General features: G+C 46.4%; 1 protein-coding gene across 2 annotated transcripts in view; it reads right to left on the bottom strand.

Moving 5' to 3' along the window:
- The window catches only part of ARRDC1 (arrestin domain containing 1), a 57675-nt gene that overhangs the window by 17458 nt on the left and 20022 nt on the right, over positions 1 to 20195 (bottom strand). For both annotated transcript variants that reach the window (XM_081847703.1, XM_081847702.1), the window contains exon 2: positions 12455 to 12565. In XM_081847703.1, coding sequence (XP_081703829.1) covers positions 12455 to 12565 — 111 coding nt within the window. The remainder of the gene's footprint in view (positions 1 to 12454; positions 12566 to 20195) is intronic.

Here is a 20195-nt window from a genome sequence, read left to right as displayed (position 1 = left end):
GTGGGAATTCCTTGCAGATTACCACAGTGCCTGGATACAATCAATCAGGTTGGGTATCCACAGCAGTGACAAGAGGAGAAATGACCACAGGGAGGAGAGCAGAGAGAAGAAACGCCATGATGCAACTGCAGTAGCACAACCAGCCACTTTCACCTGCTGCAACAGAACATCCCATTTCGGTCTCTACAGCCACAGCAGGCTCTGCAACTCCCATTTCGGTCTCTACAGCCACAGCAGGCTCTGCAACTCCCATTTCGGTCTCTACAGCCACAGCAGGCTCTGCAACTCCCATTTCGGTCTCTACAGCCACAGCAGGCTCTGCAACTCCCATTTCGGTCTCTACAGCCACAGCAGGCTCTGCAACTCCCATTTCGGTCTCTACAGCCACAGCAGGCTCTGCAACTCCCATTTCGGTCTCTACAGCCACAGCAGGCTCTGCAACTCTCCAACAGTTTGACCCCCGAAGATGCACTCCTCCATTGTCTCCTGAGACAGACAGATGCCAACTCAAAACACACACAAAGGCTGGGGAAACTCTGACCTATAACTCTCATCAACTCTAAAACTTGGGGCTGATAAGAACTGGAGTCCATCAGCATCGAGAGGGGTCAAAGGTCTCTCAGCTTTGTTTTCCTTTAATTGTTGGGAGTGTGGCAGGGATAAGGCTTGTTCTTTTTATTGTATGTACAGTTGGATGAGAGTTGGGGGTTTTTGGGGGGGCATTTTGTGTTGTATATCATTTTAATTTGGCTTTTAATTAATTTTATCCATTTTAATTTATTTCATTATTAAGTGTCACTGAAACATCTCTCCCCCCCCCAATAACGCGATTAACCAATAAAATAACAAGCCAAAAATCCTAAGCTCTGAATTCTCAGCCCATTGACATTTTTTCCCCTGTGATGCTTTTTATTTGATTTTCTTTTGTTATACAATTACATATTCCAATCTATACTTTAACTTATGTTGAGTGTAAAACAAATCCAAAAAATATCCACATTTCTTCACCCGTGACTTCCCACAACCACACGGCAGCTTCTTCTATTCTATTTTTCTTTTCAGTTGTGTTGATTACCTTTGTTATCTCATTTACACACAATAAATAACATATCTATCTGAATTTTTACTTCATGAAATTTAGTCAATACATATCAAGGGTTTGATTTGGGAACAATGTTTTATAATATATTCTTCCACACTTTCCCACTCTTTTAAGTCTTTGGTTTGATTGTTGCCCGATTACCACTGACACAAGGCCGGTACCTTTGCTGTCTTGTTTTGTGTGCCTGCTAAAAACACTTCTGTTTATGCACGCCTCCCCAGACATGTGAAGTTGACATATATTTTAATCCGTATTTTTACCTTATAATGCATACTTTTAATTGTTGAGTTTACTCGTTCTGCTCTTCTTAAGACTTGTTTTTTTGCTGACAATTCCAATGTTGATATACTTTGTAAACTGCTTAGAGGACTTATATGCAGTTAAGAGGAATCTATCTTTTGTTAAAATACTAATAGTAAAATGCACACTAATAGTAAGCTACTAATAGTTGTAACAAAACACAAAAACTTGCTATCCACCTTTTGAAATGGCAACAGAAATATTTGGCCTCTTTTGACCCTGAAGGTCGAAATATAAGCAAGAAATATAAGCAAGCCCCTGATATAACAAGAACCCTCTCCCCCAGTGCTACCTCCTTCGCCCTCTCCCCTCTGAGGTGCAGATAAGTCTGTGGGATAGAGGCCAAGTTTCCATGGCTTTGAATGCAAGCATATCTCTGTGCCTTTCCCATCCCATCCAGGTGGCTGCTACCTGCCTCACTGGCCACACTGCTGAATTGTTCCCTAGAATATAATAACAAGGCACAGGTTGGATGCTTTGGAGGAGGCGATCTGGTTTCAGAGGAGAAGAGACACTCGAAACATGAGCAGCAAAGGTAACTTCATCATTTTCTGTGAGGGAGGCTGTTTGGGAGCTGCAAGGAGCCAAGAGTGGCCAGATCCTGTCTGCTAGAGAAGAGGAACTGCATTCCGTGGAGCAACAGTCAAGGGGCTTGGAACACCCACTTGGGAACAAAGCAGCTTATTATGTTCCTTCTAGCTCAGTACAGAGCAGGCTTGTCCCAACTGTTTCAGCCCCAGGACCCACTTTTAACCCAAGCTTGCATTGGGGAATCACTGCTTAATCCTTTACCATATATTTACATGATGCTAGTAGGGCTGAGACATCACCTTGCCAACAAAGGTCCGTATAGTAAAAGCTATGGTTTTCCCAGTAGTGATGTATGGAAGTAAGAGCTGGACCATAAAGAAGGCTGATCGCCGAAGAAATGATGCTTTTGAATTATGGTGCTGGAGGAGACTCTTGAGAGTCCTATGGACTGCAAGAAGATCAAACACATCCATTCTTAAGGAAATTAGCCCTGAGTGCTCACTGGAAGGACAGATCGTGAAGCTGAGGCTCCAATACTTTGGCCACCTCATGAGAAGAGAAGACTCCCTGGAAAAGACCCTGATGAAAGATGGAGGGCACAAGGAGAAGGGGACAACAGAGGACAAGATGGTGGGACAGTGTTCTCGAAGCTACCAGCATGAGTTTGACCAAACTGTGGGAGGCAGTGGAAGACAGGAGTGCCTGGCGTGCTCTGGTCCATGGGGTCACGAAGACACAACTAAACGACTAAACAACTAAACGACTAAACAACAATAAGCAGGGCTGAGAATGTCCCCTGTCTGAAACCCTGGAGAGCTTCTGCCAGTCAATGAAGACAATACTGAGCTTTATGGACCAATGGTCTGACTCAGTATAAGGCAGCTTCCAGTCTTCCTATTCACTAGTCATCTGCCCACTAACCAGTTAAGATTGCATATATTCAAACCTGTTTTGGCTTCTACATCCGAAGGTGGAAAAGGAGAATGAGATAGAAGGCTTATCATTTGAAGCAAAAGCAAGCTGGTCGTATCCACTGCGACACTCCTGTATCACACAGTCATGGCTTCCCTAAAGAATCCTGGGAAGTATATCTCATTAAGGGTCCCAAGAATTGACTGGAGACTCTGTATCTCCATCACAGAGCTAAAGTTCCCACAGTTCCTTGGGAAGAGGGACTGAGTGTGATGACCTATCCTGAAATTGTACCTCTGAAAGGTGCAATTTATTTATTTTTAAACTTGAGGTAACCTTTTCCCCTTACCTTTTAAAAATTAAATAATAATTATTTTTTGTATGGGGCCGGGGGCCGGAATGGATATACTCCCAAAGCCAAAAATCCACTTATATCAATAATCAGTAAGTTGTGGCCGTTTCTAATCCAAACCATTGTCTGCTTGAGTTTATTATGCATATCTTACATTTAGCCACTGCCCAGGGAGGGGGGTGGCACTATGACTGGCCCCACAATATACTAACCAAGCAACTTTGTGGTGAGTTCGCCCACCTTATTTTTCAGGGGGGAAACAACTGGTGAGGTGAATAGGGGTCTCTTGACAACTTTCAGAACTATGGTTCTCAGGGTTCTTTGAGGAAAGTGGCATCACAGAATCAAGGGTTGAAAAGAAGCAGTCTTACATTCTCCATTCCACGATTCAATAAACCAAAGGCTTAGTTGAACTAACAAGCATACAACCTTACTGGAAACCAATTTGGTAGTGTATGGTGTGTGTCATTAGGTACACACACACACACACACACACACACACACACACACAAAGAAACTTGGCACAAATGACGATGCAACAAAGTCAAAAGGGATAGCTGTGTGTGGAGCAAACAGCTCCAATACAAAACTCCCTCTGCTACCAACCCAGTCAATCTTACTTTTGACACGAGGGAGGGAGGGAGACTTCTACCCAGTTTCACATGTGAAGACCCACCTGTTTATACAAGAAACCAAGAACCACCTGTTGGGTCAGGCCTGCATCCTGTTCTAGATCCAGGTGCCAATTAGAGGAGGTGGGAGTGAGGTAGGGAGAGCCAGGAGGGCCTTTGGGCCAGAGTCACAAGTTTAGACATTTGTTATATATTTATACACATCAGCCCAAACGTGATGCACTCTTTCAGCTTAAAGCTCCAAATTACAGCAAAGTATAGTTGTGATTTAGTAAGAGACATGCATTCTTCCCCCCCACCCCCGTGAGTCATCAATACTTTTTTTAAAAAATGGCCAGGGGCATTGAAAGCTGAAAGTGGCACAGGCCTCTCTGGACCTCCGAGAAGGTCTGCTGATGGACCTCTGTGGTCTGAGTCCGTCTGGTGACTCAGCTCTTGTGCATGTAGTAAGCTGCTGTTGAGAGGTTTATGTGACGCACGAACAACTCCACCTGGTTGCAAATGGAGGTGATGTCAGAGGAAAGATGGGAATTCAGACACAGAGGATTAGACATAGCCAGGCTTGTATCTGCACACGTGGCTTCAGCTTGCTGTCTGAAGGCATGGAAGAAGGAAGAGCCCTTTTTGGCTTGCTTTCTGGAGTGCAGACAGACTACCCAGCCAGTGAGTCGGTTTTGCTTCCCCAAGGACTCTGTGAAATGTGTTACAGGAACTAAGGAGGTCCAGGTGCGCCCAGAACTACCAAGTTCCCATTAACTTGGGACCAGTTTACCTGAAAAATCACCTTACCCCATAAAGGCCTGTCCAACCGCTCCATTCTGCAGAGCAGGCAGGTGCCACGTAACGCTCATTCTGCATTTGTAGGAAATCAATCTTTTAGTGTGGCAGCACCTGCACTTTGGAACTCCCTGCCTATTTACATCAAGCATAGGCTTCCACCATACTCTTTTCAGTGCCTGCTAAAAACATTTCTGTTTAGGCAAGCTTACCCAGACATGTGGGTTAAACCACAGAGCCTAGGACTTGCTGATCAGAAGGTCGGTGATTCGAATCCCTGCGACGGGGTGAACTCCCATTGCTTGGTCCCTGCTCCTGCCAACCTAGCAGTTTGAAAGCACAAAAGTGCAAGTAGATAAATAGGCACCCCGGCGGGAAGGTAAACAGCGTTTCCGTGCGCTGCTCTGGTTCACCAGAAGCGGCTTAGTCATGCTGGCCACATGACCCGGAAGCTGTACGCCAGCTCCCTTGGCCAATAAAGCAAGATGAGCGCCGCAACCCCAGAGTTGGCCACAACTGGACCTAATGGTCAGGGGTCCCTTTACCTTTACCCAGACATGTAGAAAGCTGACCTGTATTTTAATCTGGTTTTAACTATTTTTGCAAGTTTAAATTTTCTTGTTTCGAACTGAGTTGGTTAAAAAAATAATAATCAACAAAACTGGTTTTCTTTCTTTTTTTTGTAAACAGCTTTGAGGTTCTTTTGTTTTTGTCTTGCAATGAAGTACAGTAGGATATATATTTTTTGAAATAAGTAAATAAAATAAAGTTTGAGAGCAGTCCGGGACCAGAGCTCAGTGGCAGAAGGTTCAGCCCACGGCATCTTTAACTAAGAAAGATCAGGTACTGAGAAAGGCTTCTGCCAGAGAGCTGCTGCCAGTCAGGGCAGGATGAACCAACTACTATGTGGCAGCTCCCCCATGATCCTAGGAGACTCTGGTAATCAATTCCAGTTCTCTTTTTAAAATTATTGCTGTTATTATGTATGATCATTATCGGTATTAGTAGCAATAAGTACCAGCAGCCTCATAACCACCCAGAAAGGATCACAACAGCATCATCAAAGCAAGCACTTCTTGAAAAATAAAAACAATATTTTTAGACCCTGCACATCAAAAGCAACTAGAGCAGCTTCAAAAGCAACTAAAAACACCTCACCATAAAAACACAAAATTACCAAGCGTTTAAAAAAACAAAAAGTAGGGAAGAAAACAGCAACCTTTTTAAAGAAAATTAAAGAAGAACCAGCGGTGCAGTCCCCAAAAACTAAAGTTAAGGGGTGGGGAACAATCCCTTGGAGGGTGGCCACTTGTGCATTGGGGAGGGGGGGAGGGCAGGGGAGGAAATAGGGCTTGCTGATCAGAAGGTCAGCGGTTCAAATCCCTGCGATGGTGTGAGCTCCCGTTGTTCCATCTCAGCTCCTGCCAACCTAGCAGTTCGAAAGAACATCAAAGTGCAAGTAGATAAATAGGTACTTCTGGGTTTGCCACGTGCGTATCCTGAAGGATACATAACAAGAGGGGCACGTAAGTAGAGGTACCACTGTATATCTCAAATAAAACATAAAACCATATAATAAAAACCACATTTAAAAAGTTAAAAAGAACAATTACACCTACAGCAGTCTATGCAGTCTTTGCCTCTCCGGGACCCATCAACTGCATTGCGTTTCCATAAAACTAGTACAGTACTGGGACTCCATTTCCCATCAGCTCCAGCCATCGTGGCCAATTGTTAGGGATCATGGGAGCTATAGCCTATCAACATCTAGAGGGCTAAAGGTTCCTTTAGCTCTGCAAATGAGGCTGTGCTAGAGCTGTGTCTTAATTGTGGTTAAGAGGGTCACGAGATTGCACATAGTTTCCCCTTGCTCACATATCCAGTTCCCTCTGTTTGCCTAACTGGCTAGTTATCCCTGGCTACTTGTTCCATCAAGTTAACAATGGTTAACACCAGGCTTCCTCAAACTCGGCCCTCCAGATGTTTTGGGACTACAATTCCCATCATCCCTGACCACTGGTCCTGTTAGCTAGGGATCATGGGAGTTGTAGTCCCAAAACATCTGGAGGGCCGAGTTTGCCTATGCCTGGTTAACACTGATCTGGGCTCCCACCCAGGCCCTGATGTCAATTAGCAGAACTGCAGTAAAGATAGGACTAATGTAACCATTAAAGGTTAAAAGAAAAAGAAAAAAGGTAAAGGACTCCTGGACGCTTAAGTCCAGTCAAAGGCAGCTATGGGATGCAGTGCTCATCTTGCTTCAGGCCAAGGGAGCTGGCGTTTGTCCACAGACAGCTTTCCAGGTCATGTGGCCAGCATGACTAAACCAATTCTGGTGCAACAGGACTCTGTGACGGAAGCCAGAGTGCACAGAAATGCCGTTTACCTTCCCATCACAGTGGTACCTATTTATCTACTTGCACTGATGTGCTTTCGAACTGCTAGGTTGGCAGAAGCTGGGACAGAGCAACAGGAGCTTGCCCCGTTGCGGGGATTTGAAGCACTGACTTTCCAATCATCAAGCCCAAGAAGCTCAGTGGTTTAGAGCAAAGTGCCATCCACTCCCTCTAATGTAACCACTAAGCCTGGTTAAGATAAACCACCTACAGTTTCATCTAAACTTACCTCCTCTTGTAAGCAACAACGCTCCGAATAGTAGTTTGTGAGCACCACAGCATGTTTTCCCTACAAAACCAGAAGACAGTGGCCACAGAGGCTGTTTTTCGCTATAATACTAGCACTTGGAGGTTACCTAATGAAAACCTACAGACCAGGTAAATTCAGGGAAGGCAAAATAAATCGCTTCATGCAACAAGCAATTTATAGAGGAACTAGGTGTCGCAAGGTGTGACGGACACAGACTTAGGTGGCTGCCGAAGGGAGTTAGACAAATCCATAGGCAAGATGTCTAATCAATAACTTTTGGCAAACAATAGCCAGGTAGAACCCCCATGTTCAGAGGCAGCATGCTGACAAATTATCAGCAGAAAGATGCCCTACAGCCTCTCAAGAGCCAGTGCCCTTTAAAGAGTCAGAGCCCAGCAATCCAGATTCAGACTGGAGTACGCGTCTGCTGCAGAACTTGCCAAAACACTTGGAGGGATGAAATCCTCAGCTGGTTTTTTCCGTTTTGCTCTGGGCATTTAAAGGCAGAAGAGGAACCTCCTACTGAAGGCAACAACCTGAAGTTTGTTCTCTCTCTCTCTCTTTCTCTCACTCACACGCACACACACAAACCAAGGCTCTAAGCAAGATCCCAAGGCCACCTGCAACAGCAAAGGAACACTGCCTTGTGGGGCTTGAGGATCGAAGCTGGAGCAACACTTTGGCTCAGGGTGTACAAGTAGCTTCCCCTCACCTTGCTTCAAAGTCCGCAGTCAAGCAGAAGTTGCCAAGCGAGTCTGGCTGCTCCCTTCGGCCACATTTCCCATTTTTTTCAGTGCGTCATTTGAAATTCCTCTGCTCTTACACACCCTTCCCCTCCCCTCCAGTGTACATTTACTAACAAAGCACCACTGTGCAGCAGTGGCTGCTGCCGTTTTTCACCAACTAGTTTCGATGCTCAAAATTAATCTGTGCCCTTTGCAACCTGTTTGCCAGCCAGTGGAAGGCGCCGATCATTCAACCCTAGAGAGTCTCTGGAACCTGGCCAGGTCCCCTAGACACCTTACAGCATGGATCTGTGCCAAGTGGCTCATTAACAGGAATCTTTCAGGTGGGCAGGGGCTCTTTTCAAGAGGAGGCAGCCCCCAAAGAAAGATGCTGTTCCCACCAGGGAGGAAGCCATTGTGCCCAGAAAAGCGATTTTTTTGTACTAGTTAAATGCCCTTCCTTCTGAGGGACAGGATGTATGCAAGAAGGAGAACTTGCATTATTGCTGGGAGCATACTGGTTCTCTTTAATATGATACTGCCTTACATTGTACATGGGGCTGCCCTTGAAGGTAGCAGGGGAACTGCAGTTAGTACAGCAGGGGCCACCAACCCTCCAAGGCCCACTTAAGCGCATTTGGGGGTTTGGGAAAGTTGTGTAGGTGCCACCAGCCCAGCCACCTTTCTCTCTGCTTCTCTCTCTCTCTTTTTTAAAATAATATTTATTAAGAGTTTCCAATTATAACAATATAAAAAAAACAAAACATCCAAATTTAAGATCTTATTTTCCGTAACATCTTTCCAGGACTTCCCCTCCCCTCCCCCTCTTATATTCCAATTCTTACAAATAAATTCAGCAATTTATTATCCCAAATTTTAACCTTATTATCATTAACCCAATTTAAAAATATTTTCCCATCTCCTAAGATCGACCTATTCCCTTCCGCGCGTTCCCCCCTTTAATATACATAATAGATTAAAATATAATAAAATAAAATATGATTTTGCAGCCTTTGGATTCCAAATTTCCCTCCCCCTTTTCCTGGTTGCGTTCCCCATATTGATCAACATCTGATGTCTTCCTGGAGCTCCCACATTTATTTAAACCATGGTCCTTTACCAGTCTTCTTTAATTTTAAATGTCCAATCTTGGAAGGAGTCTATCTCAAAAAGGCCCATTTTTTCCATCCAGATTTTTATATACTTGGGAGTAAAACTCCAATTTTATTTCTTAAACCTTTCAAATCTGGATGTCCCAAATGTTCCCACTTCCAACTTTGTCCAATTCTTATTATTCTTGTTGTTCTTGTTAATCTCTCTCCTCTTTCTTTTCCTGTTTTCCTGCACAAATGTTCTAATTCCAAAAGCTTCTAAATTCCACTGCAGAGGCTCTGTTATTCAGGAACGAAACATGATGCCAAGTCCCTTCCATTTTTCAATAGATAAGTCTATTGTCTACTTTAGTGTGTAAACCTCTGTAGCCAAAATAATGTTCCATTTCTGCAGTTTCCCAGGAGATAAAAAGTTCTGTCAAATTCGATGCCAACAACTTGTAATATCCCTCGGCTCCTCTAGGTGGATTGTAGTAACTCAGTTCCCTTCCAGATCACGTCCACCAGTCAAAGTAACTTATTATTCCTTGTTTTAAACATTTTGTATCCAATTTGTAACAAATATAACCGGCAAAGTCCTCGTAACAAAGTTCTCATTTTTGTTCTTCTGCTTTGACAGCTCTTTGACAGCTGTCAAAACCTCTCCTTGTCTTCTCCCGGCGCTCTAACTAAAACGCTCCCAGGTTCCGGGGGGGGGGGTTGCTTTTTGAATAAATTCCACTTTTCTCCTCCAGCTCAATCTTATAATTTTCCATCGCGAAATTTCATAACTTTATCAAAATAAGGTTGCGCTCAATCTTAGATGTTAAGTCCTTTACTTTAGCTCCTCTACAACAGGGGGGGGGGCTGACTTCCTTTTTATGCCTCCCCCGCTCGTTCCGAATTCTTTAAAAATTTCTCGCCTTTTTTAATCCAAGTTCCGATTACTCACGGGTTATGCTTTTAAGTCCAAATTTCCAATGGAAGAAGTCAGCGCTCTCCGTTGAATGGCATGCGGCTTCGCTCGGCAGGGGAAGCGGAGGACTCAAAGCACACCCCCCCGTCACCCGTTCCGTAGCCTTTAAAAAGGCTCCTTCGCGGGCCGGGTGGGGCTCGAAAGGTGCCAGCCGAGTCACCATGTCCATGGGTTTTAGCGCCCATGGTTTTTAAGGGTCCCCGCGTCGCCGGCGCGGCAGGACCCAGCCCCTACCGAGCAGGCTCCCTCTGGAGCTCGGAGGGAGTCCGCCATTCGGCGATGGCGCCAACCCGGAAGTCTCTCTCTGCTTCTCTGAACTAGCAAGAGACAAATGGTTACAGTGGTACCTCTGGATGCAAACGGGATCCGTTCCGGAGCTCTGTTCACATCCTGAAGTGAATGTAACATGCAACTGCGCAACTGTGCGCATGCGGGTTGCGTTTTGCCGCTTCTGCGCATGAGCGTGACGTCATTTTGAGCGTCTGCGCATGCGCGAGCGGCGAAACCTGGAAGTAACACGTTCTGTTACTTCTGGGTTGCCGTGGAGCACAATCCGAAAATGCTTAACCTAAAGCATATTCATCCAAGGTATGACCCTTCACCCTAAGGTCCCAGCACAGGTTACAGCATTAAAGCACAGTATTATAAGGAATTTTAAATTTAAAGTGCACAAACGTTTTGCTTTTTCCAAGAGTTCTTGTTAAAAGCTGTATACCCAGTGGAATTAATCTGAGCCTTGAAAAGCATATAGAGCCGAAAGTGGAAGTGGGGAAGGCTGTCACTCTCTCAACTTCCTCCTTCAGCTCAGGACTTGATCTCCTTCCGCAGGGCGTGTAAGACAGAGCTATTCTGCCTGGCCTTCAATCTGAATTAGCCTGATCCTCTATTCCCTTTTCTCTTCTATGAAAAAACCCTTTTTGGGACCCCACATTTAAATTCTTCCCTGGTCTCCTTGCTGGCCCTAGTAGGGCCAACTTGGCCAGTTAGCCCTGGTGATCATTTGATGTCTACTGCCTGGGTTCCCCCCCTGCCCAAAATGACCCCAGAATTTTTGAATTTTATTGATATTGATGCGGCATTTTACATTGTATTTTATGCTATTTTTAATCATTGTTTTATATTTGCTGTTAGCCGCCCTGAGCCCAATTTTTAAACCGGGAAGGGTGGGGTATAAATGAAATAATAATAATAATAATAATAATAATAATATGCACTTCTCGAGTGTGGTGGTGGAGAGGTAATGCCCCTCAAAACCAGTGCTTTAAAAAAAGAAGAAAATGTGTCAGTATTCACCACGAAGCTGTTACAGCAAGTGCTACACTTTTAACATTTGGAAGAAAAAGGTGCTGGTACTGTGAAGTTAAAAAGCAATACTCACCACCAAGAGGATAGTAGGTGGGGAGTGGGTGCAAGTGAAACACCTCAAGGGCTATCACTCATGACCAAGAGGACACAGGGGAGTGGGGGACTCAAGAGATTCATGGACACCAGAGGAAGACCCTCTTAAATACAGAACCTTGCCAATGCTCAATAGTTCCTCTGGCTTCCAATCCGTTTCCAGTCCCAAGGTTCTGGTGCTCATCTCTAAAGGAGGTGTGGGGAACCTCTGGCCTTCCAAGAGTTTGTCGAACTGCAACTCACATCAGCTCCAGCAAGCATGGTCAGTGTGGCCAGGGATGACAGGAGTCAAAGTTCAGCAACACCTGGAGGATCATATGCTTCTTGCACCTGCTGTAAAATCCCACATGGTTTGGGACTTGCCCACTCCCATTACCAACCCACCTGCAAACCAAGGTCACCTGCCAATGCTGTATTCAGGATGCCCTGCAAGATGCAAGGCAGGTGGCAACTAGAAGGGGAAAGGCAAGAAGAGCATTTTCCACTTGTTAAGCTCTTCCCCCCTGCCAAGCAGACACCTGGTTTTATAGCATCTTCTAATAAAAGGCGAAAGGGCCAATGGTTTGACTCAATATAAGGGGAGAAGCACAAAGGCCTCATAATACCGGGGTAGGGGGAAAACAGACTGTAGTTACCGATTGACCCATTGCATATCTACCTCTCCCCCCTCTTTTCTCCAAGGAGCTCAAAGCTAGCCTTACTGGTTTCCCCCCTCCTCATTTAATCCTCACAACAACCCTGTGAGGTAGGTGAGGCTGAGAGATAGTGACTGGCCCAAGGTCACCCACCGAGCTTCATAGCCAAGTGGGGATTTGCACCCAGGTCTTCCAGGTCCTAGTCTGACACTCCAAAGGCAGAGTTAGAGACTTATGCATAGCTGTGCTTTGACTTTTACCAGCTACCAGGAAAAGAGTCTGAGACCTCTTCAGGAGACAGTACAAGTCCTTGCTGCCACACAATTGTTTCAACAACCAGACCCATCTACATCCAGAGTTTCCTCCTCCAATCATACCTTTATCAGCCATTGAAAGGGTTGTATTGAAGTACTGCTCCTCCACAGTCCACGCAGTGTCATTTATTTTGCTGGAGACCCCACAGGAACCCACACAGCTCACCTTGATAGCTGGAAAGGAGAAGAGAAGAAGAAGAGGGGAGGAGAAAATATTAGCTTTCTTGGCAAGCCAAAATAAAGAGTATCAGTATTTATCAGCATATCAACTTAGGAAGCTGCCCAGTGCTGAGTAAGGCAATCAATTCTCTGAAGTTGAGGAACCTTGTGGCTCCCTAACTATGCTCTGTTAGAAGTCCAGATGTTGCTGGCACCGACCCGTGACAGGGTGTTCTCGGTGTTTTAAAGCAGTGGTACAAATATACCCAAGGTTCCTCTAATACAGACCTGTCCAACTTTTCATACCAAGTGGGCCACAATAACTGCCTTGTGGGGAGGGACAGGAGTGAGGTCAACATTTGATGCCCCTCCAGCCCTTGTGCTGCCTTCCCAAAGCTGAGTAAGTGAGGCAGCAGGCTTTGGGAAGGAGGCATGAGGCTCTAACACGGTCCTAGAGCCCTCATGCCTCCTTCCCAAAGCCCAGCATCTCAATAACCAGGCTTTGGGAAGGCAGTGTGAGGGCAGTGGGCCATCAAATGTTGCCAACGGCCACCAAAAAAGTCCCCACGGGCTTTGTGCTGGGCCACCCTACCCTAATACCATGTCTGTATGCCATGTTAAGAGTGGGACAGAATGAAGAAGTTCCATATTGCCCAAAATGTTCTTCTTGTGTCCTGCCCCAAATTATGAACATACAGACTTGGCACTGGAAGAGATTCTCTCTCTCTCTCTCTCTCTCTCTCTCTCTCTCTCTCTCTCCCCTCCCCTCCCCTCCCCTCCCCTCCCTCCCTTTCTCTTTCTCACACACAAACAAACACGCACTGTACTTGCAACCCAAATATTAGAATACGGTATTTTTTCTCTATAAAGCAATCACCCAATTTATGATTTAGGTACGTCTCCTAGCAACGCCTTTCTCTCTTATGCTATTCTTGGCGGGGGTAGGCTGGGAGGGTGGAACCAAGCAGTTTTTAGCACATATCCAATAGCAATGTCCTTCACAGTGTCCTGGCAGCTTGTTGACCCAATAGAGCGTTCTGTCAGTACCACGGGGATATTTTGTCCACGTGCCCCTGCACCCTCCAAAATCTGCTGCAGATGGGTGGCAGGGCAGAACAGCATGACTGGGGACAGAGGGAATAGGCAAAAAAATGGCTTCCCACTGCAGTGCTGCTGACAGAATCCTCCGCTGGACCAGACAGCCATCTGTCAATAATGCCACCCATTGCAGACAAAGCTTAGTACAGAGTTTCAGTTAAGCAAGGTAGGTATCTAAGCCACCAATTGTGCTCCAAACTAAGTCTGCAAACCAGCTCCAAAGTCCCAATGAATTAAATCAGCTTTTAAGTTAGATACCCACTGCTTTCAGTGAATGCCATGTCAACTAAAAAGGATAGGAAGCTGCCTAACACAGAGTGAGACCCTTGGCCCATCAGCTCAGTAGTGTATACACTGACTGGCAACAGTTCTCTCTAGGGCTTCAGAAAGAGGGCATTCCTAGCACTTCCTGGAGATGTCTGGGATTAAAACCGAGACCTACTGCATGCCAAGTTCACTGAACTGCAGCTCTTCACCCACATAGCCAGGAAATGTATGCCAAGCTACACCCTCATTGCAAGGAAGCGAAAGCAGGAAGAAAACAACACAGAAATCAGTTATGAAGAAATTATAAAAAAAAAAAAAAACTCACATCCATAATTATTGTTTGCATCTGTCTGTCTTGAGAGACGATAGACTCTGCCTTTGGGGATGAAACCAAACCTCTGCATTAGCAGCACTAAAATGACCTCCCTGGAATGCAAGCCTGGGCAGTGTGTATGGAGGTCTTGGGCTGCCAAGATGACAAGACACCCCTCTCAGCCTCACTGATGTGGTCCAAAGGAAAGCAGAGCGATACATTTGGCACCAGCTTGGCTGCAGAGTTGCCAGAAGGAGGTGTACAAGGCTCCACCCAACCACCCAATCTTCTCCTGCAAGGCAGCCGAAGTTTAGAATCAGAGTTTTCCTTCTCCTAGTGGGGCTACCTTCCCAGGTTGGTGAGCCCCATCTGCCCCGCACTTCCCTCTACAGCAGCCTTTCTCAACCTGTGGGGCCCCAGATGTTGTTGAACTACAACTCCCATCAGCCCCAGCAAGCATGGCCAGAGCTCAGGGATTATGGGAGTTGTAGTCCAACAACATCTGGGGACCCACAGGTTAAGAACCACGGCTCTACAGCATGGGTAGGCAAACTAAGGCCCGGGGGCTGGATCCGGCCCAATCGCCTTCTAAATCTGTCCCGCAGACGGTCCAGGAATCAGTGTGTTTTTACATGAGTAGAATGTGTGCTTTTATTTAAAATGCATCTCTGGGTTATTTGTGGGGCATAGGAATTCATTCACTCCCTCCCTCCAAAAATATAGTTTGGCCCCCACAAGGACTGAGGGACAGTGGACTGACCCCCTGCTGAAAAAGTTTGGTGACCCCTGCTCTACAGCACATGCAGAAACTGCCTTCCTGACCATTGAAGCCACTCTTGGTCTTTTTGTCCACTCAATCTTCCAGAGCCTGTCTTCATGTGCACAGGAAGACCCTAACTCGCCAAGGATTTCAGATCCATCGGCTGCCCTCACCTGGTTTAGCCAGCCAGTCAAAGCCATTTCCTAGGGTGTGGCTGTTGCTACAAGCTGACAGCTTCCAGGAGCCCCAGGTGAGAGCTGAGTGCAGTGTGGGGACCAAAGGTGGGCAAACTGCCCCAGAAGAAGCACAATTTGTTCCCCACCAGAGATACTACCCCTCCCCTAACACCAGTGTTAGAAACTGGGATAGGACTGGTAGGAGCCATGGGGCTCATGGGACCTAGGTTGCTGGCGCCAAAACAAAATGTCTTTTTTTCTTCTTTTGCACTGCTACCAGACCAGGCAGCCGTGCAGACACGCCCCCCCCCAATGCTGCTGGGTGAATCAGGTGTTCTGCTGATTTTGCCATGTCTTTTGCTATGGCACTACTGCACAAAAAACATGATTCACCCGGCAGCGGGGGGGAAAGGGGATTTGTTTATTTAACTTGCTGCTGGGCTAATCAGGGGGTCTGCAGGGTAGCAGCAATTTATTTATTCATTTATGCTGCCAGGCAAATCAGAGGTTTGGTGGGGGTAGCGCGACAGCAAAAGGCACAAGGTCTTTTGCTACCGCTGTGCTCGACAGACCAGCTGATTGCAGGCAGGCAAGTGAAGGTGCCAGGCACCGAGGGTGGCGCCAGGACATTTCGATCCAGTCACAAAAGGAGATTTTTAAAAAAGAGAACTGGAACTGATTACCAGAGTCTCCTAGGACCACAGAGGGTTGCCACATACCATAGTTGGTTCATCCAGCCCTGGCTGGCAGCAGCTGCCCAGAATCTCAGGCAGAAGTCTTTCTCAGTACCTGATCTTTCTTAGTTAGAGATGCAGGATAATTTCGAACGCTGCCTAACAACCCATACACCTCATTATTTCTTTCTTTGTTTGTTAAATTAATTAAATTTTTATACTGCCCTTCATTTGAGGATCACAGGATAGTTTAAATATAAAAACACAAAAATACATAGCATAGTTACAAACAAAAACAAGAACACTTCCCAATACAGTTTAAATGGCCATAGATTATTTAATTAGCCAAAGGCATGGGGAAAGAGGAATTGTTTTGTCTGGCACCTACAGATTAATAATTATAATTATTATTTTTTATGATTATTATTTGTACCCCGCCCCCCAGGCATGGGGAAAGAGGAATTGTTTTGTCTGGCACCTACAGATTAATAATTATTATTATTATTTTTTATGATTATTATTTGTACCCCGCCCATCTGGCCCATCTCTCCAACAGAGATTAAGAATACATTAAAATGTCACACATTAAAAACTTCCCTGAACAGGGCTGCATTCAGATGTCTTCTAAATGTCACGTAGTTGTTTATCTCTTTGACATCTGGGAGGAGGGCTTTCCACAGGGCGGGCGCCACTACCGAGAAGGCCCTCTGCCTGGTTCCCTGTAGCTTTGCTGCTCGCAGCGAGGGAACCGCCAGAAGGCCCTCTGCGTCTGGGCAGAACGATGGGGGTGGAGATGCTCCTTCAGGTATACTGGGCCGAGGCTGTTTAGGGCTTTAAAGGTCAGCACCAACACTTTGAATTGTGCTTGGATATGTAAGGAAGGTGCCAGGCAAGCCTTCTGGGGAGAGCATTCCACTAACGGGGAACCACCACAGAAAAGGCCCATTGTTGTGTTGCCAGTACTCCGGACCTCTTGTGGAAAAGGCACACAAAGAAGGGTCTCAGGGGATGATTGCAGGATCCAGGTAGGTTTCTATGTGGAGAGGGACCACATTTCAGGCTTCATAGGTCAAAACCCGCACTTTGAATTGGGCCCCAAAACTAATTGGCAGCCAGTGCAATTGTGCCAGGATTAGCATTATATGCTCAAATCATCTTGCCCTGGTGAGCAACCTGGCCACCGAATTCTGCACCAGCTGAAGTTCCCAAACCATCTTCAGAGGCAGCCCCCTGTATATTGCATTGCAGCAATCCAGCCTAGAGGTTACCAGAGCATAGAAAAGAGAAGTTAGGCTATCCCACCCTAGATAGGGGCACAGCTGGACCACTAGCCAAAGCTCATTGAAGGCACTTTACACCACTGAGGTCACCTGAGCCAAGAGACAACAATAGATCCAAGCTATGTACCTGCTCCTTCAGAGGGAGTGTAACCCCATCAAGAGCAGGCAACCTCCCTTCCATCCTGTCTAGTGAACCACCCGCTATTCCAGACTTATCTGGGCTGAGTTTCAGTTTGTTGGCTCTCATCCAGTCCATTACCGAGGCAAGACAATGATCCAGCACATCCACTGTCTCACCTGCAGAGGTAAAGTGGAAGTAGAGCTGTGTGTCATTAGCATACTGCTGACAACATACTCTAAACCTCCGAATAACCCCACTCAGTGGTTTCATATAGATGTTAAACAGCATGAATAAAATTGTACCCCACACTGAAGGCTCCACGGGGCCGAAGAACATTCCCCAAGCATCACCCTCTGGAAACAACCAGACAAGTAAGACCAGAACCAGCATAAAGCAGTTTCACCTACTCCTAACTCCTACAGCTGCTCCAGAAGAATACCATGGTCAATGGTACTGAAAGCAACGAAAAAGAGAGAATGTTTTGAAGTCGTGTTGTCATCCTTCTTACAAGGAGCCATGGGTTTATCCCATGGGGTTTCAACTTTTTTGAGTCCACTGCTTCCTTGACTAACTACATGCTTTCTGTGGCACCCCTGTGGGGCTCAGGAGCCCAGTTATAGCACCCTTTACCTGCCAAGCTGGCAGCTTCTCACCCCTTTTCGAACACCCTCCCTTGTGGGGTGTTCCCTCAGCCTCCTCTCCCCGGGAGTCCTCTGGGCAGGCACTGCTGCCAACCCTGATATTTGAGCTGCCCTCCACAACCCAAAGAGAGGTGCCTCCTCACACCACCCCACAGGGGCCTGGGAAGCAACCCCTGACCATCCCCAGAGGTACTATTCACCCAGGGAGCTTGTAGCCAGGGCTGCTGCAACTAACAGCTGTGCAGGCCTTTTGGAAGCAGAGACATGAGAGGGCATCAGAGCAGGGAGGGAAGGTAAGAGTGGCAGAGGCCAGTGTTGCCCATGGCACCTCTGACCATCATTCAAGGCACCCTGGGGTGCCACAGCATACTGGTTGGAAATCACTGGGTTATCCCATTTCATTCTCAGCCACCACCATTAGTTAAGCTCCAATACTCAGCCTAACCACTACATCACACTGCCTCTCAAATGGGACTCTGGTTTTTGTTTTCGTTTTAATTCTGCTTGTGTATTACTTTATGTATTTCGATCCTGCTGCAACTTATAAGGGGCTTCCAATAAATCTTCCACCCAGCTGCCAACCCACCCATTTCCTGCTCAGCTTTAACCACCATACACCCATTTTCTGGGTTTTAGGATTACAGGTGTGGGTGATGAACAGTGCCCAATTTTTGCTGCTCTCCTTTAATCTGTAAGAAGAATATCAAGTCTGGTTCCAGACTTCTGCAACCCAAATAGCCAAGATTTCCTTGATTAATTTCTCTTTTGAAGCCTATCTCTAATACACCTTCACAGTGACAGTGTGTTTTACTGTATATGCTGTATATTGACATTCTCTGGCAATAAAAGGCAGCATTTAAGTAATGCCACATATGCACTATGCATTTTAAGCATCATCATAGCACTTTAAACATCCCTGGCATCCTGTAAAGAATCTTGGGAACTATAGTTTGCTAACAATGCTGAGAGCACCCTCCTTTCCCCTCACAGAGCTACAGTTCCCATAGTTCCTTGGGAAGAGCAACTGGCTGTTATGAACCACACAGGTACTTGTGGCTCTTTGAAGGAAATGGGGATCTCCTAGCAGCTTTTGGCACCCTTCGTGAACTACGATTCCCAGGAATCTTTGTGGGGAAAGCCAGAGTGGTGTGACACTGCTTGAAAGTACAGTGCAGATGGTGCTCTGGTTACTATTTTGAAGTGCAGGCAAACAAACACATTTGAGCACAACATTGGAGGCAAGGGCTATAGCTCAGCGGTAGAGTGCCTGCTTTGGAGGTAGAAAGTTCCAGGTTCAGTTCCCACTGGCATCTCTGGGTAAAGCTAGGAAAGTCTGCAACCTTAAACCCTGGAGAGCTGCTATCTTCTAGTGTAGGAAATGCTAAGCTAGAGATAGCATTGACTCAATAGGAGGCAGCTTCCGACGTTCGTTCACTTCCAGCACTAAAAAGAACATCTGGGTTGTGGGCAGCAATGGCTCTACATCACACACCCCTTCCAAGATGATGGAAAGCCAGCACCAGCACAAGGTGCGTGAATTCACCCATTATTTTTAACCCAATGGGGTTTTATTCAGCATTCAGGCAAATAGGAGGGGGAACAAACACACGGGCCACCTGGAAATGTGGCAGGTGGCCCAACCTGGCTCAAGATGGTTTGCCAAATCAATTTGCTGCTGCTGCTCACCAGAGCGGGGGGTTACATGCATGATCAAAACAGCAAGCCTTGAGTCCTGTAGGGTAGGCATGAGATTAGGGTTGACAGAAATGGGGGGTGGGGTGGGGGGCGGGACACACAGCCTTTCCAAGAGAAAGGACTGCCACAGTCAACTCTACAGTTCCTTAGCAACAGACACAGAGACCCTTCGAGTTTGTGACGACGTCCCACCACCTCAAATGGCTATAAGCACAAAAGGGCATGGCTGGCTTGGAGCCCAGAACCAGACCACCCGCCCGTCTGTGTGCTAACCAGAGAGCAAACTTGCAGAGCCACAGCCATACTGTGACCCTGCTGCTCCCTGCAGATGGTATTCTGACAACACTCACATTCAGACAGGAAGGGTTACCCTCACCTGCAAGCTGGTCCTACCCCTCTGTCATCAAACACTGCTAAGGCCACATTCACACAATATGTTTAAAGCACTATGATACCACTTTAAACAGTCATGGCTTCTTTCAAATAATGGGGGTCTTCTTTCAGTATCCTTAAACTCCAGCTCCCAGATGTTTGGGGGGTAGGGAGTCATGACTGTTTAAAGTGGTATCAAACAAGGTGCACCCCCCACCGAAGGCAAATAAAGGAACAGGAAGAGGGGA

This window comes from Podarcis erhardii (assembly GCF_964252035.2).
Source record: "Podarcis erhardii genome assembly, chromosome: Z".
In the NCBI taxonomy this organism is placed as follows: Eukaryota; Metazoa; Chordata; class Lepidosauria; order Squamata; family Lacertidae; genus Podarcis; species Podarcis erhardii.
The sequence above is the reverse complement of the archived record's forward strand: the minus strand, read 5'-3'. Positions and strand labels throughout refer to the sequence as shown.